We start from the raw sequence: 26,397 nt of genomic DNA, 5'->3' as shown, positions 1-26,397 counted from the left end.
TCTGGTGATGGTGATGACCCAGGTGTTGATCCAATTTTGGGCTCCCCAGACACAAGAGATGTGGACATACTGGAGAGAGTTGAGCAAGGGCTGCAGAGATCATGAAGGGATCAGAGCACTGCTCCTTTGAAGAGAGTCTGAGAGATCCAGGGCTGTTCAGCCTGGAGCTGAAGCTCAGAAGGCTCAGGGGGATCGTATTAAGGTGAAGGGAGTGCATTCCTGAAGGAGTGCACACAGAGAAGAGAGCCAGACTTCTTCTAGACAAGCCCAGTAACAGGGCCAGAGATGATTGGCACACACTAAAACACAGACAATTCCCTACAAACAGCTGGAAACCCCTTTATCACTGTGAGGGTGACTCAGCATTGACACAGGGTACCCAGGGAGGCTCTGGAGTCAATATTCAGAAGTCATCTAGACATGGTCCTGGGCACCTAGCTCTTAGTGGCCCTGACTGAACAGGGGGTTGGACCAGATGGCTTACAGAGGTCTCGTCCTAGTTCAACCAGTGGTGATTCTTCACCACTGAGCAGCCAGCTGTCAGCCTGTGAGCTCAAAATAAAAATTTCTGTACCCAAGAAAAGAGGGGGAGTTTATTTTATTACTTCCTGCAGTGCTACAAAATAAATTTTCCACTGGAATGTTCCTAGACCATGCAGCAGTACCACAACAGCCCCTAAAATACATTACATTACCCACCTCTTTGCCATTTGTTGCTCTTTTATTGCCTTTTCACAGTAGAGTGGCTGCTGTGAGCTTACTGTTTCTGTGCCAGCCCTCCACAACCACATGCAACTTTTTATTATACATTGTGCTTATCCTTTCTCATGACTCAGTGCAATAATACACACAGAATTCCATTGTTACATTAGGTGAAGACCATCAGGGAAGGGGGCAGACTCAGGTCCACTCATTATGGGATTCATTGCTTTTAACTAAGTATTCCCTTACAAACATACAGTTCCTGAACACTTGAGGACTTCAAATACCATCTTTATCACTGCTTTATCCATTAGCAACAAGTCTACAAGCAAAGCTATTCGGTGCAGGGAAAGGTGGAATCATTTTTTTTTATACAGGACAGGGTCTGGGCAGCATACAAGCTACTGCATGTGTTTATGGTGTTTTGGTTTTAGGACTAGGATTCAAACATCATTCTATCTCCAAAATGCAAAGATAGTACTCTAGACAGCATGAGTGTGTTTCGGCCACAGTGTTTTCTTGACACAGCCACAGAGACGGACTCCGTCCATCCGTCCATGGATCCCCGCAGTCCCAGGAGGGTTCTGTCCCCGAAGCACCGGGATAAGGATAATGTCACCACGCCGCCTGCTGTCCCCGGCCGGGCTCCGGGACCCACTCCCGTGCTGATCCTCTTAAGTCCTTCCTGCCTTCCCAGCCAATCATTTCCCTGCAGCTACAGCCAAACTCAGGATGTTAAAACAAAATATGTGAAGTGCAAGTGCTTTTTATCATGAAAACCGTTGCATTTGTAATAATTTTTTTTCATCAGGATACATTAAAATATCGTTTAGTGTCTTCCCTGTGACATGGAAGCCTGGAGTGACTGATACCCAAAGTAAGCACTGAGGAGTTACTCCAAAACCACAATCTCATAACATGGTTAAGCCCACTACTAAAAGGGTGGGAAAATGAGGTTAAGTTCTAACAGCTACCTCTTTTCTTTTTTGTTTGCTTTTTTTTTTGTTTTTGTTTTGTTTTGTTTTTTCACTTAGAAATGGCATTGTATTGCTGCAATTTAACACAAAAGGAATGCAGGAAATACTACACATTAGAAATCCATCTGCTATCTCTCTTTGTCCTGGACCTGAGAAACTTCTAACCTCTCCTTTCTGCAATGAGTGTTAAGTGCTCTTTCTATGAGTCAGATAATTAAATCTGAAATGGGGCTTTGTCAGCCCCGCATGAGAAATGAAGTCAAAACAACTGTGACATAATCTCAATTAAATGAAACAAAATTAAATGGCTCCTCCACTACACTTTACCACCACTCACATATTCCTACCACATTTTCCTAACACTTGGGAACAGAAAGAGGTTTCATAAGAAGTTTAGCCATGGATAACCAGTGTATTAATTGAATAAAATAACAGTAAGTATATCAGATCAGTAAGTCTAAGTAAGAATAAAATAATTGCAGAATTAGTTGGTTTAAATGTTTGTCTTCTATAAAGAATGACAGTGTTGCTAAGGAGTGGCTTTAGGTACTGTTCAGTATTTTAAGCAGACATTTACAGCATTGATTTTTAATGTGTGGAAAGCTTGTCACATTCAGTAGCAGTGGCTATGTTTTATATTCATTACACAGTTCAGTGCAACACAGAATCTGTCACTTTGGAAGGCTTCTGCATGGACTGCAAGTTCACTAATATCCTTCATATTTACTATATTACTAATCTATGTGACAGCTTTAATACTCAGATAAACATAAGCAAACCCAAGCACAGTAATTTACATGACTTCAAAATAAAAGACAGGTTAGGACATAGTCTCACAAGTAGATTAATTTACTTTGCATCCATGTGAGTATTAATGGATCTGGGTTTGTGAAGACAAGTAGGGGGAAGTCCTACACACACCTGATGTAAAAGTCTAGTCTCTTCCTGATTGTGTTCTAAGAATGCCCTTGAATCCTAGTTTTTCACAGAAAATACTTCAAAAATTGTAGAAGTCTGCCAATTTCGAATTATTGTACTTCAGATACATGAATGTATCTAAAAATAAGAACATCATTACATAACACACCTTTGAAGTCAACTGAATAAATATGACAGCTAGTTTATATAAAGTTTTCTAGCAAAAAATGTAAAATGCATAAGCTATAATGAATCAAAATATATTTTACTTTAGACTTAGGCTGCTGAACTGGTTTAGTTTCATTAATGAAAAGGTATCTAATAGAACTGTAATACCTTTCACCTGATACCTTAATTCACTCACTTTAGGAGATCCGCCAAATAACTTAGAAGAAAAAGGCCCAGATATAGTCTTGAGGTGTTGTCGTTATGGAAACTGTTGCCCAGCTGACTACAGTTCCTTGGAGAAAGATTTCTGTATGAATGCTTTTGTTTAGCATAACTGAATTCTATTTCTCTCCAGTAGAAGCAGAGAAGTATAGCCAGCATGGAATGATACAGACCTATTTCTTATTTTGCCTTAGTGACATTCCTATGAGCCATCACATCTGACCCAGAAAAATACACAGCCATGACTACATGCCTACTACATTTGAAAAACCTTCTTTGTTGTACACACACACAAAAAAAGATTATTCAAAGAGTGAATGTATATTTAGTCTGTTATACAAAGAGGAAAAGCTACCTACTTTAATTGAAGTGAATTTGTATTTAACCTTCTCAATGGAAAATGCACATTTAAATGCTATGTTTGCTGAATAAACTAAACCTAAAGGACATGAAAATGCAGGTGTTGTTAGTTAAATCTATAAACAGACCTCACAGATGTGTGCACTTCAATTTCTGAGCTATAATAAATGAGGTGGCAAAGTTTGTTCTTCTGTATTTCCTTGTATCAAATACATTGAAAAGAATCTCATTTATATCCTAGTCTTTTGAGATCAGCCTCTTAGTGCCAAGGCATGGCAAGGAGAAAGGTTAAAAAGAGTACAAGTCACATATTTGGAAAGCCAGAGTGAGACATTCTCCAGTTTCAGGATAAAGGCTAAAAAACATTATTCTTTTTAATACTATTTTCCAACACTCTCTGCTACCACCTTTAATTCATATAATGTTTGCAATTTGTATCTCATTACACTTGAGAGATGGCAAGAAAGATCTATGTCTCCCCTTCAAGACAAAAAACCCCTTCCTTCTGACACACAGTATTTTGCATTAAAGAATAGAAAATGTCAAATTTATTTCCTGATCACTAGACTAATACTAAACTAAATAGCAACAAAACTAGCTGAGATGTATGCACATTTCCTGAACTATGATAACTATTCTTTACCTACATTAACAGGCACATAGTTGAGTTCCTTCCTAGAAGCCCTTTAAACCTCCGGATCAACAACTGCCCTGTCCTATTAACCACATCCAAGATATTCTATCTTAATAAGATATATTCAGAATGTCAGTCATCAACAACTCCACAAAAAATATCACTGAAAGATGAAAACTGTATGAGCAGCCGCAGATACCGAAACCACAGTATTCCTGGGATTCCCTGTATTTCCTTCCTGGACTTTAAAAGAAAGATGAGATTTCAACCACTGGCTCCACATGTATTTTGCATCATCTCAACCAAAAATGTGATTGGATCATTTACAGAATGGAGGAGCAAACAGATGTCTGATCCTCTTTAGCAGTCCATGTTAATATGTGCATAATACCTGTAGTACGTTTACTACAGATACCAGGACTGAGTGATGCATGATCTGAAGGCTCCAGAGTTGTTATTCTCAGTAGTCTTCTGCTGATTATAAGTGTTTTTTCATTATCTAGCTTGACAAAACTAATTGAGGCTTGCATGCTCTACCCTTAAACAAAATTGTTCTGTTCTATCAAGTCAATATGTTTTTAAGAGGGAAGGAAGGAGTGAGGGCTTAAAAAAAATTCTGTTACTCCTTTATATTGCAATACTGATGTGAAGAAGAATTAGTTAGATTATACAAATAAACATCAAAAACAAATTAAGTGGTCATACAATTTCATTATTTACCTTTTTTATTGTAAATAAAAACCAATCCTATTATATATAAAATCAGTAATCTTACATATAAAGAAAAACTCTTGAGACTGAACCCAGGAGCCAGCTTGAAAGCAGAAAGAAATTACTGTGTGAGATGGCGGAAAAGTGCACGCAACTCCTCTGGAAATCAACTCGGTTCACCTGTAGAACAAGGATCCCAGACTTAGCTTGGTTTCCTGGTGACTCAGCACCCACAAGTCCTCTGCTGGTGGACAGCACAGTCTAGTCTTTCAAGGAGCTTTACCCCGGGCTCCTCACACTTCAGAAGCTGAGGGTGGCATTTCAAAATCAATGCATTTGATGCAAGGCCCAGCACTATCTTCAAATTCTGTTGCTGAAACACTGCAGTAGTTACCCAGAAGGATTGCCTCCATTTGAAAGCATCTCATTTTCCCCATTTCCAAGTGCGCTCACATCAACCAGCGAATTGTAGGGCTTTAGAGAAGGAAGAATGACAGGGTGGCACGGAAAGCCAAGCCTAGGCCCTCAGGCCCCCTTGAGCGGGGCGCTTTGGTGCCCCCCCAGAGGTTTAAGAGAGGGAAGCGTAAGGAAAACGCGCCCTTTCGACCCTCCTTTACTCCTCAGTACCAAGTGACCGCCAGGAACGGGGGACAGCCAGGCCAGGTCCCTCATCCTGACCCGGCGTGAGGGGCAGCTGGCACGGAGGGACACAAGAGCATGGGGGACAACATCTCCGCAAGGCAGGTGGGGCGGTGTGGGGCAGCTGTCGGGGAAGGTGTGTGGGGCAGGCCAGGGCCTCTCTGTGAAGGGGGAGAGCCTTGGGCCGCTCGGAAGCAGCGCAAAGCCATGAACGGGAGAGCCCGTCCACAGCGCACAGCTTGGAAGGCACTGACCAGCTTAGGCACAGCGTGACACGCAAGGGAACATTCCAGAGCTCTGGAGGCTTTAGAGGTTTTATTGCCAGTCGTGCTGAAAGCAAGAGCCGGAACAGAGCATCTCCTGGTTGCTTCACCATCTTCATCTTCCTCATTCTGTCCTCCAGGTGGCCAGTTCAGGCAGACAACTCGTGGGACATGCCTGCTCCAGATCTGCTGAATCCCACATTCTTCTTTGATAGCTCAATTCTTCTGATGACAATTCATTCATTTCTCCTTAAAGGATCATTCTCAGCTTCCCTACATCAACACTACTCTACTCTTATCTAAACAATGCTTCATGAATGAAGCTTTCTATGCTCTCTAGTCCTAACTAAAGACAGCTAAGCTAAGAAAACCTCAAAACATTACATTTCCTATCTACAGCACAGCTCCTCATAAAACTCAGGGGATGGCTGAAGCTCTGCCTATGCACGATCCATCCCCGTTTCCCTCCTCTGAGCTGGCAGGGCACGAGGGCCTCCTGAGGCGCAGGCGTCCGCACTCCAGTTTCCCTGCGCTTGCTTTCCCCACCTGCGGTAAGCAAAGCTGCTTACCTCAGCGTGTTCTTTGGGCCTCTGCAAGGGACTCTCCAGCTTAGCTACAGCATGGCAAGGAAGGGAGTCTTCCAAAGCTCTACCTATGTCAGAGTTTTACTGCCACTCCGGCTGAAACAAAGTGTCCTGCATCTTTATCATTCTGCCCTGCAGCTGGCCTGATCAGGCTGACCGCTGGTAGCGCCTGCACAGTGCACTTCTGCTGTATCACAGCTTTTCCTCTCCAGTGCTGTTTTCCCTTTTATTTCTATTTGCCCCCAACAGAAAAAAGCTGAAGCACAGGAGCAGCTCGTTCCAGCTGCAGAGAAGCTGCACCTTTCCATGTCACTGAATTTCAGCTGGTGGTTTAAAATGATCAAATGGCCTATTTGTTGTAATTAGACTGGGGAGGGGGGCACTCTTTATGCCACTTTACAAAATATTGTTTCTGGAATGATCAAATTGGCCTTCCTGGAAAGGTTATGACTTTCTGTAAAGGACAAGAGGCCAATAAATACAGAAGAAAATTCATTTAGGACTCAGCAAAAGCAGAACTGCTGATTAAATATTTTTAAAGAAGTGTCTGTTCTCAATCCAAATTTTAGTGATCACTGTTATTACTAACCTAAGTGCTTACTAGCACACATTTCACCCAAAAAGATCTATACAGAATAAATTAAATTATGGTTGCACAGCACAGCCAATAGTCAAAACCAGTGTTATATCATGCCTCAAGTGAGTATACCAGAGGATACACTACTTTTCACCAAAGCAAAGTCATCCAAGAGAGGGCAAACAAAATATCTAAGTCACAAGGCTGGCAGTTTTCATGTGACCTTTTAAGAAAAATGGTGAGTTTTGAAAAGTTTTCTAAGTTTTTGCCAGGGCTATAACCCACATTTTCCAGGAGGGTGTTGAGAATTGGGAATAATTTCTACCAATAGCACTTTCTCTTTACAGATCACAACTGGGCTCCAGAGCACAGGTAAGGAAAGTGCCATAAAGACCAGCTCAGGCCAAAAAAGAGATTCTGGTACTATTTTGAGGACTTGCCACTGTGGATGTACATCTTAACCACAGAATCACAGGAGGGTTTGGGTTGGAAGGAACATTCAGGATCAAGCAGTTCCGACCTCCTGCCATGGGCAAGGACACCTTCCACTAGACCATTATTATTTTAGTAATATTAAAATAAATAAATAAATAAAAACATAATTATAATTTTGTTTTAAAATATCCAGCCTCAAATAACAACAACAACAATAATAATGATGATGATGATGATGATTATGATGATGATGTTTTAAAATCCCCAGCCTCAAACCTCAGCACTGCCTGTCTTCAGAAACACAGATATGTTTTACACCACCGATTGCAATGGCCTAAAAACATGATTTCATCAAGTGACTGGCTGCCTTCTGATGTTAATCTCTCATATTTCACACAGAATGTAATGTTTTGACAGCTGTAATAAAAACCCAGGCAGCATTTTTAAACATGGCATTTAAGACTGCATCAAGTATATTTTCCCTGCATGGGTAACAACAGCCTAAGTGCAAGAAGCATGGAAGGAGCCAGTTAATATTTTTCCATGGGTGCACATCTTATTAACTCCATTGTGCCCACCACCACCTTAACCACCTCTTCCTCTTAAGCATCTCTCCCATCTCCACACTTTCCCTTCATCATTATCTTTTTTCATGTCATTTCTCCCTAGTAAAATGATCCACACTGTTTTTTTCCTAATACTAGCTAAAGATTATTCTTAGTTTTTGCATCAAGAATCAGTTAAGTTTTGAAAAGGTAATTAAGAACTAAAACAGATCCAATTAAAACATTACTAACTCTAGATGAAGTTTACCTACACTGACCTATGTCAGGTATCATCTAGTCTCCCTTTGTAATTATTCCTACACTTTTTTATTAGTTAGAAAATTAGGATCCTCTTATCCTAATACTTTGCCAACAAAACTAAGGAATAGAATTCATTATTTATCAACTAATAACTGTTATCAGTTAAATAACCTTAACAAGCTATCACAGAAAGGATTTCTACTCTGAAATCTTTTAGTCTGAGAAAGAAAGGATTCTTTTCTCTTAGAGAAAAGGATTTTCTCTAACTGGATAGAGAAAAAGGAATTACTTGCACTTAGCGACGTTAACCAATTATTCTGATTACATCTTTCAATATTTTCATCTTCATGCCCATATATTCAATTTTTCATCTTTCAATTGATTCATTTGAAACAAAAAACTAAATATCAGACTTCCTTCTGTTTTCAAGTCTCAGTACATTTCTGAACTCTGAATGAGTTAAATATTTAAATGAAAAATCACTGCATAAACTTGACACAAAAGCACATCTCCCAGTGACCTTTATAAAAAACTAAGTTCATTTTCCAACACACTCACTTATGATTAATTTTAGCAATTCAGCTCATTAAATCTTGGACAGCAATAAATACATACTAATACATTCATCATATTTAGAAATAAGTGTTTATTTGACAATCTAAAATAAGTGAGAGACACATTAAGCAAAGCTGAACAACTTTTGGTATTTTTTAGTTTTGAAAAGAGGATCTTAAATAAACTATTTCAAATGGACAGGACCTACAACAACCATCTAGTCCAACTGCCTGACCACTTCAGGGCTGAACAAAAATTAAATTAAAGGCATTTTCCAAATGCCTCTTAAGCCCTGACCAACCTGAGGCAGCGACCACCTCTCTGAAAAGCCACTGCCTTTGCTTAAGCTTTATATTGAAAAGCAGATGAACTAAAATGAACAGATTCATTTTCACAAGGAATTCCTGGTAAAAAAACTGGGAAGGAACAGCTTATTCCCATCAAAGAATCACTTACCTCTAACAGTCTCTATCAGCTTGGGTCTGGGCGGTTTAGATTTGGGAGAGGGAGAGTTAAATCTCAGGTAAGGTCCTTTTTTAAGCGTGCTCCGGTGGCCCTGGTAAATTGGTTTTCCATAAACTAGAGACAGATAATCTTCATATTGGGTCAGTGAAATTCCACCTACAGCTCCCTGATGGACACCAAAAAGGAAAAAAAAACGTAGTTTACAATTTTTTATTTATGTAAATTGGAGCAGGACAAAGCTATCACTTTCATTTTGAATTAGTACACCCGCACACACCATTTTTCATGTCCATACTGAACAGTTTTTTCCCAGAAAATAAACCAACTACTTGGCAACTCACATCTGCCCTTCTTTCTTTGCTCTTCACATTTTCAGAAAAGTAAGTTCTAAACTTCTGTTTCCTTGTGTTATCTTCTACTTCCTTCAGCAATGGCTTAGCTGCAGGTAAAAGCTTTTTTGTCAAGCACCCTTGGTTGTTTTGAGTTTTCTCTTTAGTTTCTTTCTTGGTCTTCACAGCCCTGAGGTTTTGGGCTCTCTTTGTACATTTTTGATCATGTTTCCCTTGTTCTGAATAATTTCTTGCCATTTCAGCCTAAATAGAAAACATAAATGTAATAAATAAATGGAGATTTTTGTCTTCAAGGTTATCAGCAATGCATGGGTAACTTCGAAGCTCTGAGAAAGGGCCTGTTTTTCATGTTAGCCAGCAAGTGAGACCAGGGGTTTTCATTACATAACTACAGTTTTAAAACAGAGGTAAATATTTCATTTTTAATTTATTTATTATTTTAAATTTTTTAATATTTATTTTACTATAGCTTACTGCATGCTAGCAATAATAGGCAGCTTTCTCATGTTTTCAGGAGGTGAGTAAATCACTTTACTGTGGACATGAAAGAACAAGATCAAGGCGGAAAAACCCAACACAAAAATCTGAACTCATTTTTCCAGCCCTACCTGGAATTCCTCACTGATTTCCTTGATCCTCTCATCCACAGTCCTTCGGATACGAATCTCTTCCAGGACATCTCTGAAACAGAAGAAAGAACCATTTTAGGTCAATGCTTCTCAAATTGCACAGATTTGTTCCTCGGAAAGTAGTGACCTTTAAATGCTCTAAAAACAGAAGCCCAGAACACAGACAGTGAGATTCTGCACCTCTGCACTCCCCAAAATGCACCAAAGCTCATCAAGAGTCCCAATCCCAAATCTGCTCCTGCATGGTGCCACCTGCAAACCCCACTCCCTGCTGGTAAATCCTGACAGCATTACAAATATTTTAGGAATAAGAGGCAGCCATGTGTCACCTCCTACTTTGATCACAACTGAAAAAACAAGAAAACAAAAATATTCCAACTTAACAAAAAAGCAGATGACAAATTATTACATCCTCTAAAAGATAATGAGGGCAGGTAACATGCCTCAAAAAAAAAAAAAACCCTTATGCATACAGAATAGCTACCTTCCTCAGGAAAATGCAAATTTATATTGTATTTTTTAATAGAAAATTTCCATTATGATTCAAGCAGGAGTATTTAACACAACTAACAAAGCAAAAGTTCAACAGCCAAAGATCTTTTGCAAGATGATTAAATTCTGTACATTTACAGGCTTATGAAGCCTCTTCTGCTCTGAATAATTAAATTAGGGTTCAATTTTCTTTTAAATGCATGTTGGTATGGAAACAGTTAAACACCCTGGCAGCAGAGCAGTTTGTCCAGCTGTTAAAACCTAAGAAATCAGATTTAGGCACCTGACAAAAATCAGTTCATACCATGAGGGTCGAAAAAATCTGAATTTCAAGAATCAGACAATGATTGCTAGCAAGAGTCAATAAATCCTTTTTGCAGGGAAGAACACAAGTTCTTCAATGCCCAGATTTGGAAACATCAATCTCACAAAGCACTGAATTGTAGACTCTGACCTGTTTGTAGTCAAGGAGTTACTGAAAGCATACATGGCATCTCCATCTTTTGCATGACTAACAGCTTCCAGATTCTCCTCAAGGACTTTTTTATTGTTTTGCACTCCTCTCAAAATCCTTTCAGCATCTGTCAGTATAGACCTTGGCACTTGGATATTTTGAAGGATGGATGGTTTGCTGACTAGATGATGTTCAGGAGTATCAGCTGCAACAGGAGGATTTTTTGCCTAAAATTGAAAGAGAACCTCTAGCTTTTAATCAGAGATTGTAATTTCCTATTAATCTATTATCACATCAATGCCATCATATGAAATACTGCCCATGTGCACTATCAGCAACTTAATTACTCAAGAATGTTCATTATGGTGCAAATATATTTAGAGAAGTGAAAGACATCCAAAAGATCTCAAATGGAAAATGATGTCAAGTATGAGAGGCAATGCTAATGAGGCTAATAAGCATGTGAAAAGATGGCAATTAGAGACATGAACTATCACAAGAAAATCTCTCCATGTAACAGTAATTAAATATAATTAAGAGCCTAATAAAAGCCCAAGTCCTCTAAATATATGCACTTGTTTGGCATCAATCTACCCCCAAGAAACACCAAGCAAAACTTATAAGTTTTAACACGGTAAATCCCTCAGCAGCCCCTTGATCCTTTTTTGCTTTTACTCATTTTCTCTTTTCAGAAGGAACAATGAAACCTCTCACTTTGCAGAACCCTTTTACAGAGATAAAAATCGAGCATAAATTAGCTGCTAAGTACAAAAGAAAGGGACACAAACACAGGAAACAAGTTCTTACATTCATTCTCACACTCCTGAGAAAAAACCCAGAGGCCCATGAAAGCTTCATCAAACAGTAAAAAAATTCAAAGTGATAAATGTACATTAAAAAAACAAACAAACAAACAAAAAACAAACAAACAAAAAAAAAAACACCTCAAACCAAAACCAAAATGCCCAGATGTGAGTAGACTCTGAAAACATCAACTGAAAGAACAGGAAAAAAAAATCACACAGATCACAACTTAGTTTTGGCTTTAAGGTTACTTTTTTGTCAAATCATAATTAAACAAAAGTTTATGTTCAAGGCAATATACCAAGTTATTTATCAATTTTATATAGGCTTTCATTTTAAAATGAAACTTTTTGACAAATACTAACTCAGTAAGACAGGTAAAATCTGTGACAAAAGGTAAGAAACACAGATATATAATTGATTGCAAAATGGTGTGGACTTGCTAGTAAGACCCAGATCATGAAATGGTACCTGGATCTGTTAAATATGTAAAAAATGCTGGTAGCAGCAGCCCACACTGTGCCAATCTGACACAGCAGCTTCCTGCCTGACATTATCTCCTGCAGGGATTTCCTAGGACATAACTAGACAGGAGTAATGTGATCTCTCCAAGAGCAATCCTTTAACAAACATCCAGGTGTGCCACAGGCAGGCCCTGAGATTTCATTGCAAACACACCCAAAACTGCTTCAGCATTTGACTATTTTATAGAAAGCTCAAAACCCCACAAAAGAAACACACATAAAAACATCAAGGTATACCTTAATAAGATCATTCATGTCAGATTTCCATGTAGTTGCTTCCTAAAAAGACAGAAGAAGAGCCATTGAAACTTTATGGTAAAATCCATAGGAGATATTGGATCAGTTGCTCTGACCACAATGAATTCCTTGGGTTAGAGCACCACCTTCTGTCTCAGCTCATTCACACCTTTGCTTTATTACAGAGCTGGTTTATAATTTACCCAAAAATGTATCATTATCTTACTTTCAAACCTCTCAGTGATGAGGAGTCAGTAGCTAAGTGTTTAATTGACCCAACTCTCCATTTGTTAAGTCATCACATCTCTGTCTTTCTACTGGCTTTTTCATAAGAGAGATTTCAAATAATTTCTGTAACTGTGTCTCCCATTCCTTATCCCATCTCATCTTGCTCTGTTGCCTGTACTAAGATATGTGGTAAGAAAATATTTGCAACCTTAGTGGGGCACAAGGAACCTGTTCCATTCCTAGTAAGAATAGTTAAATGTAAAATCCACAAAGTGTTATAAAATCTATAAAAAATACATCAGCTATGCTATATGACAGATGAGGCTGACTTTTCTACAGATACAGCAACAAAAACCAGACAGGTAATACAAAACATTTTTTTAGGGAAATATGCAAGTTGAAAGTTCCAACCACAGAAATGAACCAGCAGAATCAAAGTTATTACATTTCAAGCCAATTCACAGAGGTGAATTTTCAAGCTTTTCTCCTTTCTCGCTGTGTATATCGACAAGGACAGAAAGGACCACAGCACACAGGTGGAGCCAGGAATGGCACCAGGGTAATAGATAAAAGCCTCAGTTGTCACAAGCTCAGAAGCAGATCTTGCACCCTCAAAGGAACAAAATCAGTAGCACAAGAAACAGCACAAGGATTCTGTGCCAGGTACTTCCTTGGAAACAGCACTCAATACAAAAAAAAAAGTGGCAAAATGAGAAAGGAAATGCTTAAATCAGCCCTAAAGCTGACTGGAGATAAATGGAATATTTTTTTTTTCCCAAATGGGAAAATTATTTCAGCTCTGTAGTTCTGCAGAGAACAGGGACTGAAAATATCCAAAACCTTAAAACAAACAAATAAACTTTTTTTTTTTCTCTCTTTCTGTCCTTCCCTGTCTCTCACTATTTTATGTCTGGGACAATGGCAGTCAGAGTCCATTGCACACCCAGAGCTTTATTCAGACTCCAAACTCTTCCACACAGAGAGACTCTAATATTTCAATTAATTGTAAACAGATGTGGATAATTTTACAGGTATAGAAGGAAGAGCAACACTATTAATATCAGACCTGTACGTTTTTCTCCATATTTTTATTCCCCTTCTTCAAACCCCACCTCATTGTGATTAGACCGACTTTACCTGCAGAATGTTGTGCATTTCTCTTCTCAACTTGCCAAGATCTTGAAGTAAATGGCCTGCTTTTTGCACTGTTTTCTCAATTGAACTGTAGCTTTCAAAAGAAGAAATTGCATCTGGAGGAAAAGCTTTGTGTCTGAGGGGAGAAACACTCCTGGTTACACCTCTCGTGGCTCCTGAGGCGCCCCAAGAAAGGATTCAACTGTGAAACCAAGCAGGAATTTACAGTGCAAGTACCAAAGCTTTAGATAAACTGGAACTTGCTTTGGCATCTGAAGTAATAGAGAGGTTATTGGGTTTTCTGTGTTTACCACTTAACACCTTCAGCCCAATCCTTTTTATTTTCAATAGTGAAATTACATCTAATAGAGCAACATTTAAACTCTGGATATCTTTCCATTTGAAGCAATTAAGATCTTTCTGCACACTGTTCTAAATTAGACAGCATATATGAGACTCACTGTATTAATGAAATTATAACTTTAAATTATTGCTTGGGGAAAATATGCTTCAGAGTGCATGGCTAAGAACATTTTTTCACCCATTTTAAATCTTAGGGATTGTTAGGTGGCTGCTGCTCCTGTAAAACACTCCAAATGCAACTTGCTGACCTCTGAGAAAGGTGTTGTGAGCTATCCTTAGCAAAAAGGATAGACTTCATCTGCCTGCAATTCAACAGAACCACAGAATCCTGGAATATTAGAGCTGTAAGGGACCCAAAGGATCAGAGTCCAACTCCTGGCCCTGCACAGACACCCCAACAATGCCACCCTGTCCCTGAGAGTGTTGTCCAAACTCTCTGAACTCTGTCAAGCCTGGGGCTGTGCCCATTCCCTGGGGAGCCTGGGCAGTGCCCAGCACCTCTGGGGGAAAAAACCTTTTCCTGATATCCAACCTAAACCTGCCCTGGCACAGCTCCACCTGTTCCCTTGGGTCCTGCCAAAAGTAATGCCAACAGAAATACTCCTGCACAGCTGTGCCAGGCTGCAGGGCCACACCAGTGACTGTTACAGCATCAGTGTCTAATGCACCTCTCCCAATTTCATGGAAACACAAACTTCTCCTCAGTTTTGGATTGTTGTGTTTATCCACCTGTGTCTCTCAGAATGCCAGCTCCTTTCATTGCTGTTTAATGCTGCCTTCTTGGAATATTCTACTTGCTTCAGTGGTGTTTCTTGAGAATTCAAAATGTGTTCCAGACCTTTCCCTTCACCTACAATGAAGTGAAATTAAGCAGAAAAAAAAGAAAGGTGAGTTAGTTCAATATATTTAATATTTTCTTTTCCTTTCCAGGTATTTCAATATACTCACCAAGAAAAGTAAAATATTTTTTAAATTTAAATATACAGACTTGTTTCAGATAAGGCAAGTCACTTAAAACCACACACACTAATATGTCTTTCTGAGATTGCTTTAAATTAGCAAAGCTAGATGGAACTGGGATAGCAATGAACTGAGTCATTGAGTACAAATCTGTGACATTATGGACAGCATGCTTCTTCTTTTGTCTTATTTCATTTATTCCTGGGCCCACTGAACAATAGGAATACCTGACAGCTTTGTAACAGATATAGAAACTGATCAGAAGCAGTAAAAGAAAATTACTTTACATTTGTTTTACATCTGCTGCTTTCAATATAATAACCCAGAGACCTTGTGGACCCATGAAAAAATAAAATAAAAATTCAATTTAACCAATGATAATGACAAAGTTATTGAGTAGTTCCCAAGTTTTACATTACTCTGTTAAATCTTCCTGAAACTTGACTTTGAAAAAATATTTCAGTGAGTAGTCCTGTTGAAACTCTAGAGATTAAATCAGCACTGTCTTTAAGTTTTAGTTACTTATGAGTAAGTGACTTATACACAAAACTAACCCTTCCCAAAAGTAGATTCCAAATATTCTGAATAGATGCATTTAAGTGCCAGCAACCCAAGGGAAAAGGTCAGAAAAGGTGAGGAATACACAAAGTAACCACCAGGCCATACTAGTTAGGCCAGTGGAGGGCAATACCTTCTCTTGTAGGTTTGGAAATATTTTCTTTTTCTACTACAGAGTTTTCTTTCTCTGAGATTTTCCCATTTTTGGGTACAGGTTCTAGAGCATATCTTCGAGGAATTGGTGTCTTTAGAGGAGATTTTTGTGTATGAACCCCATGACTTGGAAAATTGCTTGAATATGCTTCAGGGAACACTGAAAAAATAAAGTTATTTAAATGTTGACAATTTTCTTCAAAGGAAACTATATCATAGAATCACAGAATGGTTTGGGCTGGAAGGGACTTAAAGATCATTCAGTTCCAACCCCTTGGCATGGGCACTGACACCTCCCACTATCCCAGGTTGCTCCAAGCCCTGTCCAACCTGGCCTGGAACACTTCCAGGGATGGGGTACCCACAGCATCTCTGAAGAACCTGTGCCAGGGCCTCACCACCCTCACAAGAATTTCTTCCTGGCATCTAATCTAAACCTACGTTCCTTCAGTTTGGAATCATTCCCCCTTGTCCTATCACTACCTGCCCTTGCAGACTCTAGGAAAAAAAAAAAAATCTAGGGAAAAAACCCCATGCCAGGTCTATAAATTCTGCACAAAAATGCAAAGCATTTTTGCACTAGTTAAGTAAACAGGAAGAAAATTTCATACTTCTGACTGCTATCATAAGGGGATTTTAAAAAACCCAAAACCCCACTGTAGTTCATCACAGCCTTCCACACAGATTATGTCTCAATAAGATTATTTTAAATCCAGGCCCCTCCTTATGCAGATTCAGTAAATCAAAAGTCTCACTTTAAATTAAACTGGAAGATACTGGAACACCTTCAGAATGTCACAAAAATTATAAAGAGCATTGGCCAATAAAACAAATTACACAGAAGAAATATTTACTACTCATTACTGATGTGATGCACAATCCAATATAATGGACACCAAATTAATGCAAAACTAAGAGTGAAAAGAAGAATTTGTCCCCACCTTGGGCAGGTGCAGCAGTGGCAGGGAATAAACCCCTGTGAGATGAAGGTGCTTCGTTAGTGAGTGATCTCTGCCCTGGCTTCTCCCAGTGCCCTGCCAGGGGCCCAGGGACAGGCACAGAACACAGCTGCAGCCCACGGGTGTTCACTGCAGAGCTGATGAGATAGGACTGGGAGACAAAAGTACAGAATATTCCTGGTCATTGAATCACAGAATTGTTAAAGATGAAAAGACCTTTAAGATCACTGAGTCCAAGTCTTCTCCCATGTTCCCCACCACGTTCCCCAGCAAACCGAGTCCTCCAGTGCCACATCCATGATTTCTGTAAATTTCCAGGGATGGTGACTCCACCACTGCCCTGTGCATGTTCCAATGCCTGACCACCCCTCAGTGAAGAATTTTCCCCAATACCCAACCAAACCTACCCTGGTGCAGCTTGAGGCCATTTCCCCTGGTCCTGTTCCCTGGGAGCAGAGCCTGACCTGCACCAGCCCCTCCCTCCTGTCAGGAACTGTGCAGAGCCAGAGGGTCCCTCCTGAGCCTCCTTTTCTCCAGGATGACCCCCTCCCCAGCTCCTCAGTCATTCCTGGGGCTCCAGACCCTTCCCCAGCTCCATTCCCTTCTCTGGACATGTTCCAGCCCCTCAGTGTCTTTCTCATTGTTGAATGCTTTCACTTACTTTTGATCCACTTCTACTGAGCTTTCTTTCTTTCTAATACTTAGAAAGAATCCAAATTATTATAACATTAATTCTGAGATACAAAAGAAATTATTAACCTGAAGTTTCTGCCTTGTGACTTAGATACCTGAATATTCATTTGTTGCTCCTGTAACTTTTCCAGGTGCTGAATTTGCACCATGAAAGCATTCATCTGTTTTTCAAGCTTGCTGACTCTCTGGTGGTAGTGGGGTTCCTCATGTTGAGCCTTCACCTTTTTTTGCTGTTCAGATGCTCGTTGCAGCTGCCTGTCTGTCTCCTGCAGTTTCTGAAGCAGTTCTGAAACTGAGTTCACTTTTGCTTCCAATGCATTTTGAACCTGCAATAAAGGATTAAAAAAAAAAAAAAAAAAGGGGGAGGTGAAAAAACCCATTATTGCAGAAGATATGTGAGCATCAGAAGAACAAAACATCCTTCACAGAATCCTGGATTTGCATCCCAAAAGAAACAAAATTCTGTTTAGCCTTAAACTTTTGGTGGTTTAGCAATATTGTGAATTTCTAATTGATAAATCAAATATTCTCTGTCTTCTGTTCATTTAGTTAAATCCAAATCAGTTCCCTCTGGTATATTGGTCATTGAGTGTGATATGACAAACACACAAAGCAGTGAGCAGACACATTGAGGCTCTCTGGAGCTACTATCAACAATTTCAGGCTTGTTTGGAGCATTTACTATTTTAAGAGGACAAAGAACTGCTACTCCCACTCACCTTGAGAAGTGGAGCTGTTGTGGCAATGGCAGCAGCAGTGGCTGCTGCAATGGTTGTTGCAGACTCAACTTCCCTCGGTGCTGACCTGGTGTCATCCCCAGCACCTTCCCTTTTTTCTGTAGAGGCACTTCCCAAGAGCTGCACCTTTACCTCCTTATGAACAGGAATAACCTGAGTTCTAGAAAAATAAAAATGTGCCTGTAAACATGTCCTAGGGTGACGTTATGGTGTTTGTATCTCCGATCGTGTGTTCTGTTTACGTTTGATGTTATGTTCTGTGCTTTCAGAACTGACTCTGAAAGTGAAGGTTTGTTTTGCCTTGTTATCATCTGGTTCACCTCCCCCCATGGTCTGTTGTCTAGAAAAGGCTAGGGCTGGCTGGCTGGCTTTTGCTTTGCTTGCTTGCTTGCTTGCTTGGCTTGCTTGCTTTGCTTGCTTCTGCTTTTGCCTTTGCTTCCTAGTTAGGTTAGCTAAGCAGTCCAATTCTTTCCCTGGACTGTTGCTTTTTCCTTTCCTCTTCCTGAATACCATCCAACCTGCTCTGGACTGGGATCTGGGAAACACCAAGGAACACCAAGAGCCTGCACTCTGTGATCTGCAGCAGCCATCCCCAGTGCTGGAGAGCAATCCCCAGCGTCCAGACCCGGGCGACCACTCCCAGGAAAGACTTTCTGCGTTTGTTCATCTCTTCAGAGTGGTGAAAGAGTTTTGTTGTCATCTGGTGTTGTTAATTTGGCTTTGGTGCTGGGGAGTGCTTTGTTCGTTGAATAAACAGGTTCTTTTCCACTTCTCTCTCAGAGGAAATTTTTCCCTGAACCAGGTGGGTGGGGAGGGGCCGAGGGGGTTTATTTCCTGGGGGCTCCTTTCAGAGGGTTTTTCCAAAATTTGCCCTAAACTAGGACAAAACAGCATTTTCTTCATATCTCCTCCAAGTAAATATTTCCCCCACACAGGATTTCTCCTGGAAGTTCTGACACAAGATATCCAGGGAATAAAATCAATTGAAAACACTTGTATACACAGAAAAAGAACAATGACAGAGAACTGTAAAAAAAAACATTTCTTCCTCACACACCTACAACAACTCACACTGACTTCTGCATTAATGCTGCTCTCAGAGCCTCCTTCTGGCCAGTAGCATACTGAGAAATAAAAACATCATCTGTGGGGAAGGACAAACATCCTTTGTTGAGATAATTGGCACAAAATGTCTATTTCACAGGTAGAGACAAAGTATTACTTCAATACTTCAATTTTATTTCAATTACTTCAATACTTCAGATATTTCAATTTAATTTTGCTATGAAGAATCTGTTGCCTCCAGGAACCACATCACCTATTGCAACAACATATGTTTCCTTTCAGTAAGTAGAAAACTTAAATAAAGGTAAGAGTAAGACCAGGCTTAATTTAACACAATTTTTATAGCACTGAATGCTGCTATCAATAAAGTCTAATAATGCTGAGTAAAGTCTCAATGGTAACTTGAGCTCAGGCAACCCAGTCAATAAAATGCTGCAAATTCTGACTTGAAAAAAAGTTTAATTAAGAAAACCCCAGAAAGAGTATTTCCCAGCCATCATCATAAACTACAAGTTTTCTTAATAGGTGTAAATCATGCTAAAAGCATTGCAGGCTCTCCCTCACCCACTGTTAGCTGGGCAGAGGAGGCAAATGCTGCTAAGTCAGGTAGCTGCTGCCTATGAGTGTAAAAGTACTGATTTTTTGTCTTAACTAGGGTATTATTTGTGTTTTTTATCCTCTGCACAGTTCCAGATATCCAAGAAACCTGCATATGTGTGTTTTCTTTAAAAAGCCTTCGCTTCCCTAAATCTGACTGAAATTGATAGATTCAGAAATTAAAGGAAAAGACACTGACATTGTGATTTTTAGGATTCCTAAGCATTAGAAAGACACTTTTTTGGTACAGGCTGCTTGAAGAAAAATATGCCTTTGTAGTACAATAATTCACAAGAGGAAAATGGATCAAAACAAGCCCCTTCCCCAAACTGTCTATTCAGAGACACAAATATCTGGTTAACAAAAGGAATCTTAACACTGGCAGACCCACTCAATTTAAAAAAAATGTAATGCCAGCAATGAGATAAAATTTGCAAAATTAAAGAATGTTTGTTACAATTATCATCTTTTTATCAAAGCAACCCTTGAATATTTTCACTCAGAAGTTTCTATAATGAAAATAAAAAATAATACCTAAAATCTCCCTTTTCCTTTAATTAATCAGTCTCCTTACAAAAAGGGTGATTGGTGTGTTTTACCTTCAGGTCCTCTGCTATCTTCCAGCAGCACCAAAGGATCATCTTGTGCTGCAGCTTCTCTAGGAGGATCCTTGAGGAGAAGAGCAGAAAAAGCAGAGATCAAAGCCTCTACAGCCAAAAGTTTAGAGGCAGATGGAACTTCTGAGCACACAAATGGAACCATTTGCACACAGCAACACAAAGGCCTTGGCACAAAACATGTGAAGACCTCTGCCACAGAAGGGTCTGGACATTGTTGGCAAGAGTTCACGTGGCATTTTAGGGACTAAAACTCCACAAGCACAATTCAAATCAAAACCATATATTCTATGTGCTAAGTAAGTTTATTATTTTCATTTGTGGCCAAAGAAGCAGCAGTGAAACTGTACCTGCTGAAGTTTAGAGAAGTTGCTAATCTTGGACAATTCAGGATTGCTTATACACAGAGAATTAAGCACTCAGTGTTAAATAAAGCCCTTCTAAAAGCAGCAGCAGTAACACCACACCAGCAGCAACTCAAAGAAAAAGCAGCTGCACAGCTGTGGTGCAGAGGCTGAGCCAAAATCTTGTGCTGCTTTTAGAGGAGCTACAGCTTCTTGAGGAAAACGCTGTTCTCTTAGCTCAGGATTGCAGGAAGGAGCAGCAGCTTTTCTTACCATTTGGGATAAAAACACGGGCTTGGAATTTTCAACTGGAAGCAGGCATTCTGGATATGCTTTGGTGCTTAGGACTCCTAAAATAAAAGCAGTTTTACTGTGGTCAGGATAATTTGTGGTGCATTTTCTGTACAGTTCCACATTTCCCTTATCTCTGAAGGCCTGGACATCACAACCCTTGTAACACAAATGACTACAGAGATTGTGCTGAAGCTTAAAAACATCAAGGAATTCTGTGAGTCTGAATGAGAAATTCGATTTACAGCATGGAGAAACCTCTGAAAAACAGAACATTACTAAACAACTGATGCTTTGTGAAGGCTGACCTAGAACAGAGACTAGACAGAGCTTAAGAATAAAGCAGGAATTTATTAAGAGGCCTCAAATAGATCCACCTTGGGCAGCACAATCCAAAATGGCCACAAAAATGGACCACAGGTCATGGGGTCTCACACTTTTATAAGTTTTGGTCCATTTGCATATTGGAGTTAGTTGTCAATATCTTTAGCTTATGAAGTCCCATCCTTTTTGGTTTTTTCTCTTCAGCCCATGTTGTTTCTGTTCTTGGGTCTGAAATTTGGATCATTTGTCCTCAGTCCCCAGCTAGAGAAGGAATTGTTTTGCCTCCCTGCTGAAATGTGGAAAAAATCAAGACTCTACAATTCTAATAAAGATTTGTAGGGAACTCTATGTTTATTATAGTACTGCATGCATGTGGCAACTTATTGCCTTTCAATGGACAAGAACACTCCTGAGAACTCTCGATCTTTTTTTGTTACCCTAATTTCCATATGCATAGCATTTCACAATAGGTTCATGTATATTCATTCTGCTGATTTCGAGTTACAGTTACAGCTAGTTACGCCTGTACTCAGTTTTTGTCAGAAAGTACAGAAAGAACTCTTGAGTCACTCTGCCTTGTCTGTTTCAAAGTCCGAAGAGGCTTTTTTATCTCTCATCTTTTTAGTGTAGAAATTTGTATTTTTTTCTCCTTAGCTGGGACAACTTTGCTAGTGCTGCAGATACCAGACTAAACAAAATATTTCATTTATGTTAACAAGGACAAAGTGACACATTTCACCTAAATCCAAATAAATTCCTACTCTTAAATTTTCACTCTATCTCACTCCTCTGTGAAGAGAGCTCATCATCCCCTAAATATGATGCACTAAAGCAGCAGAAAATGTGAAAAAAAAAAAACATAAAAGCTAAAACCTGAGGCATCACATCCTTTAACCAGGGATGTTTAACAGGGATTGAGCATTCCTGCACCCATGCAGAGGGACAACTTCCACTACCCCAGGCTGCTCCAAGCCCCATCCAACTTGGCCTGGAACAGTTCCGGGGATGCAGGGGCCTGGCCTGAAACACTTCCAGGGATTCGGGAAGAATTCCAGAGACCCAGGGATCCCGGCCTGGGACACTTCCAGGGATCCAGGGGCCTGGGACACTTCCAGGGATCCTGGCCTGGGACACTTCCAGGGATCCTGGCCTGGGACACTTCCAGGGATCCTGGCCTGGGACACTTCCAGGGATCCAGGGGCAGCCGCAGCTCCTGTGGCTCCCTCACAGCTCGCACAGCTCATATTCCATGTGCGGAACAGTTGGGAGAACAAAGAGCGCTGACAACTGCGGGACGGGAACGCAAGAATTCCTTAATTACACAACTCCCCCGTGGCTGAAATCGCCTCCGAGCTCAGCTCTGTGACAAACCGGCGGTCACTGACCTGCAGCGGCGCCGCCCGGGGCCCGGGCCGGCAGCGGGGCGAGGCGGGCGGCTCCGTCCGCAGCCGAACGCGGCGGGCAGGGCGGGCCCGGCACGGAACTGAGCCCGGCCAGCGCGGGGAGCGGAGCAGCGGCTCGACCGGCAGGCTGCCCGGGGAGTCCCGGAGCCGCTCTCCGCCTCCCGAGGAGCCTCGGCGCTGCCCCAGCGCCGCCGCTCGGAGCAGCAGGGTGTACCGGGCACGGCGCAGTTCCCTCGCACGCCGCGGGCACGGCGGCCGCCCGCGGGAGAGCAGCGCTCCGCTGTCCCGGCCCTAATCCCGGCCCCGTTCCCGCTGTCCCAGCTCCGATATCCCTATCCCAGCCCCGTTCCCGCTGTCCCGGCCCGGCCAGCGCACGGGAAGCGCGCAACCTGACAGAAGTTGAGGCCATTTCCTCTTGTCCTCTCCCTTGTTTCCTGGGAGCAGAGCCTGACCCCCACCTGGGGTGTGGCTCCACACTTCTGTCAGGGAGTTGTAGAGAACAAGAAAGCCCCCCTGAGCCTCCTCTTCTCCATTCTCAGCCCCTCCAGCTCCCTCAGCTGCTCCTCATCAGACTTAATCACCAGACCCTTTCCTGTGCTCAGGCCTTTGCCACCACTGCTTTGGGACCTGTTGCAGCATTCCACACTCCACACAGGCATGTTTTTATCTAACCCTTTCTTGCTCTGAGTGAAAGATTAACCCCTTTTCTTTGCAGTGACCTAACTTGCAGTCTGATTGCTGGCTCTGCTTGTTTACTTCCCTTTTGCATCACCCTCACAAAAGAAGAAGTCACCATACTAAAGAAACTGCTGCTAGAGGGGAGTAGAGAAAGTCAGCAAGTACTTTGTGAGCAATTCCCATCCTTTATTCATCAGTGCGTATGATTTGGGCTAGCCAAACAGTTGGAAATGGTTGTTTCCCTCTTCCCCTGCTCAGGGTGCTTTAACAAGGGAAGACTGATGTTCTGGAGAGGGGAAGTGCGTCCGCAGCCATTCACTTGTTATGATTCTCCAGGGCCAGAGTGGAATACATAAACCTCTGGCTCCAGCTAGAGGCCACTCATGGCTGGGTTTCTAAGCAGAACAGATCTCTCTTTATGAAGTATCACTCTGCTCCGTTAAGGTGTGTGGTACAATAGGCCCAGTATCTCATAGGGAACAAGAAGACAAGAGAATAGAGAAATTGCTGCTTCCCGGGAAGTGGCTGAACATTGCTCGTCTATGAGAAGTAGAGAATAAATGTTTTCTCTCCTTTACTTCTGCATGCACAAACTCAATTTTTTCACTTCAATTAACAGCCTTATCTCAACTGACTACTTGTTTTCCATTTTATGTTCTCTCCCCTGTCACACTAGGAAAGGGAGTGTGATGGAGTGGCTTAGTGACCACCTGGCATTCAGCCAAGGTGAACCCACTACACCCATTCTAAAAAAGGGTAGAAAGGAATACTCTGGAAATGACCAACCCATCAGCCTCATGTCAGTGCCTCGGAAGATCACGGAACACATCCTCCTTGAAGCTATGCTAAGGCACATGGAGAACAGGGAGGTGATTTGGGACAGCCGAGGGTGAGTCTTGCCCGACCTACCCAGTGGCCTTCAATGATGGATCGAGTACACGAAGGGACAAGGGGAAGGCTACAGGTGTCGTTTATCTGGACTACCGTAAAGCCTTTGACATGATCCCCAAAACATTCTCCCTAAATTTGAGAGAGGTGGATTTGGTGCCTGGACTGTTGGATGGATAAGAAATTGCATGCATGGTGCTTCCAGAGATCAACAGCTAAGAGTCAGGATGGACCTCAAAGTTCTGTTCTCTGAGCAATGTCTATTAATATCTTCATTAATCCTGTACACAGAGGTATCCTCAGCAGGTTTGCTGATGTCACCAAGCAGCAGCTGACACACCTGAAGAATGGAATGACTACTAAAGAGATGTGATGTGCTTGAGGAGTGGAACCATAGCAGTCTCATGTGGTTTAAAAAGATCAAGTATGAGGTGCTGCACCTGAGTCAGGGTAGGTCTCAGGATGCATCCAGGCACAGTCTGGCCCCAGGATGCAAAGAGGATGGGAGTTTCTGCCTGTCTGTGCCCTGTCAGCCTGTTGTGTAGGCCCCAAGGCAGCCAGGCTGTTACTACACCACTGTGTCCCTCGCTCTCTGTGCCCGGCACCTCCGGCCCTGCTGCCCTGCTCCCGGAGCCCTGTCCCCGGGCAGAGCCGTTCCCTGCCCGGGCACTGCCCCTTGGGGTGCTCCCTGCTGCGGCCTGGGCTGGCCCCAGAGCAGGGTCCCCCTGCGGGTGGCCCCGGGCGGGCCGCGTGTCCCCGGCCGGCTGTGCCCGGGCAGCTGCCTCAGCCGTGAGGGCTGCAGAGCTGCGGGAGCCCACGGCTCTCTGCCGGCCGCGCTGCAGAGCTCCCAGCTCCAGCTGGCAGGGCCTCAGCGCCCGCCCTGTGCCCTCCCGCAGGGACAGGCAGGCCAGGCCCTGCTTGCTGCCCTCATGGCGGCATTCCTGGCCCCTGCGCTCTCCAAGGGCTTCTCCAGGGGCACCCTCCTGCGGCCTTTGGGTCCCTGCACGGGAGCCGTGAGAGACCGGCACAGGGGCTGTTGGCAAGGGCCTGGAGGGACAGCGCCAGGGCCAGTGGCTTCCCACTGACAGAGGGCAGCCTTAGGCTGGAGCTGTGCAAGGACTTCTGCTCTCTGAGGCTGCTGAGCCTCTGGCCCACGCTGCCCACAGGAGCTGTGGCTGCCCCATCCCTGGCTGTGTTCCAGGCCAGCTTGGATGGGCCTTGGAGCAACCTGGCCTAGCGGAAGGTGTCCCTGCCCTTGGCAGCAGGGCTGGGACAAGACAATTTCTAAGCACCCTTCCAAGCCAAGGCATTCTGGGATTCTGTGATCAGAGGGGCTGGGGGTGGCTTGGCTTAATTTCGGCTAGAGATAATTCACCACTCTGAGTTTGGTTGAGTTCAAGGAGTCATGCTCATGAGCCCAGATTCACAGCCCGTGACATTTACCACTACTATAGGCCTGGCTGACATCAATAAAGTCTTGCACACTCCAGATTCTGCACAAATTGCCTTTTATTGACACCAGAGCAAAGCGTTTTCCAGTTTGCTACTTATAAATGCATTAACTCTAGAGCGGGAATATGGGTTGCAACAGATAGCAAGACTGGATATGGCTTTACATCTGTATAAAATTTATATCACGCATGTAATCTATTATAGGCATATGATATAGAATATATATTACAGAGTTATATTCATATTTAATGTATACAGCAAGTATATATCATATGTATGCTATATATGTAATAAATATATCTATTTTATGAAAAACCTTCCAGACATAAAGGGACTATGAGCAACAATATGTGTCACAACAGACACTGACAATAAATATGTCTTCTACTGTTACTATTTAAACGAAATTACATATGCAACTCTTTAAAATCACTTTTTATCCTGATG

The 26,397-nt window shown here is 41.9% G+C and overlaps 1 protein-coding gene across 2 annotated transcripts; it reads right to left on the bottom strand.

Annotated features, from left to right (window-relative positions):
- Positions 1-4,536: 4,536 nt before the first annotated feature.
- Positions 4,537-23,409, bottom strand: LOC101233669 (TALPID3 protein-like). Of its 2 annotated transcripts, XM_072922405.1 has the most exons (15): positions 22,915-23,408; positions 21,188-21,264; positions 20,553-20,622; positions 19,369-19,435; positions 18,274-18,451; positions 17,650-17,880; positions 16,844-17,012; positions 15,883-16,062; positions 14,961-15,081; positions 13,872-14,004; positions 12,507-12,548; positions 10,942-11,168; positions 9,975-10,047; positions 9,358-9,609; positions 4,538-9,182 (listed from the first exon to the last, which is right to left on the bottom strand). In XM_072922405.1, the coding sequence occupies exons 1-15, from the start codon at positions 23,339-23,341 to the stop codon at positions 9,000-9,002; spliced, it is 2,430 nt and encodes an 809-aa protein (XP_072778506.1). In that variant the 5' UTR covers positions 23,342-23,408; the 3' UTR covers positions 4,538-8,999. The 2 variants fall into 2 exon arrangements, with proteins under 2 accessions (XP_072778507.1, XP_072778506.1); XM_072922406.1 differs by lacking the exon at positions 15,883-16,062 and having other exon boundaries at positions 4,537-9,182; positions 22,915-23,409.
- Positions 23,410-26,397: the final 2,988 nt, after the last annotated feature.

This window comes from Taeniopygia guttata, chromosome Z, assembly GCF_048771995.1.
Source record: "Taeniopygia guttata chromosome Z, bTaeGut7.mat, whole genome shotgun sequence".
In the NCBI taxonomy this organism is placed as follows: domain Eukaryota; kingdom Metazoa; phylum Chordata; class Aves; order Passeriformes; family Estrildidae; genus Taeniopygia; species Taeniopygia guttata.
This window is presented reverse-complemented; position numbering and strand designations above follow the sequence as displayed.

Coding starts and splice junctions, on each gene's coding strand:
- LOC101233669 (XM_072922405.1), bottom strand. CDS start 23,341: ATGGCCTCAACTTCTGTCAGGTTGCGCGCTTCCCGTGCGCTGGCCGGG. Junction 21,265..22,914: donor CCCGGGCGGCGCCGCTGCAG/GTCAGTGACCGC, acceptor CTTTTATTTTAG/GAGTCCTAAGCACCAAAGCA. Junction 17,013..17,649: donor AGCAACAAATGAATATTCAG/GTATCTAAGTCA, acceptor TTTGTCTCCCAG/TCCTATCTCATCAGCTCTGC.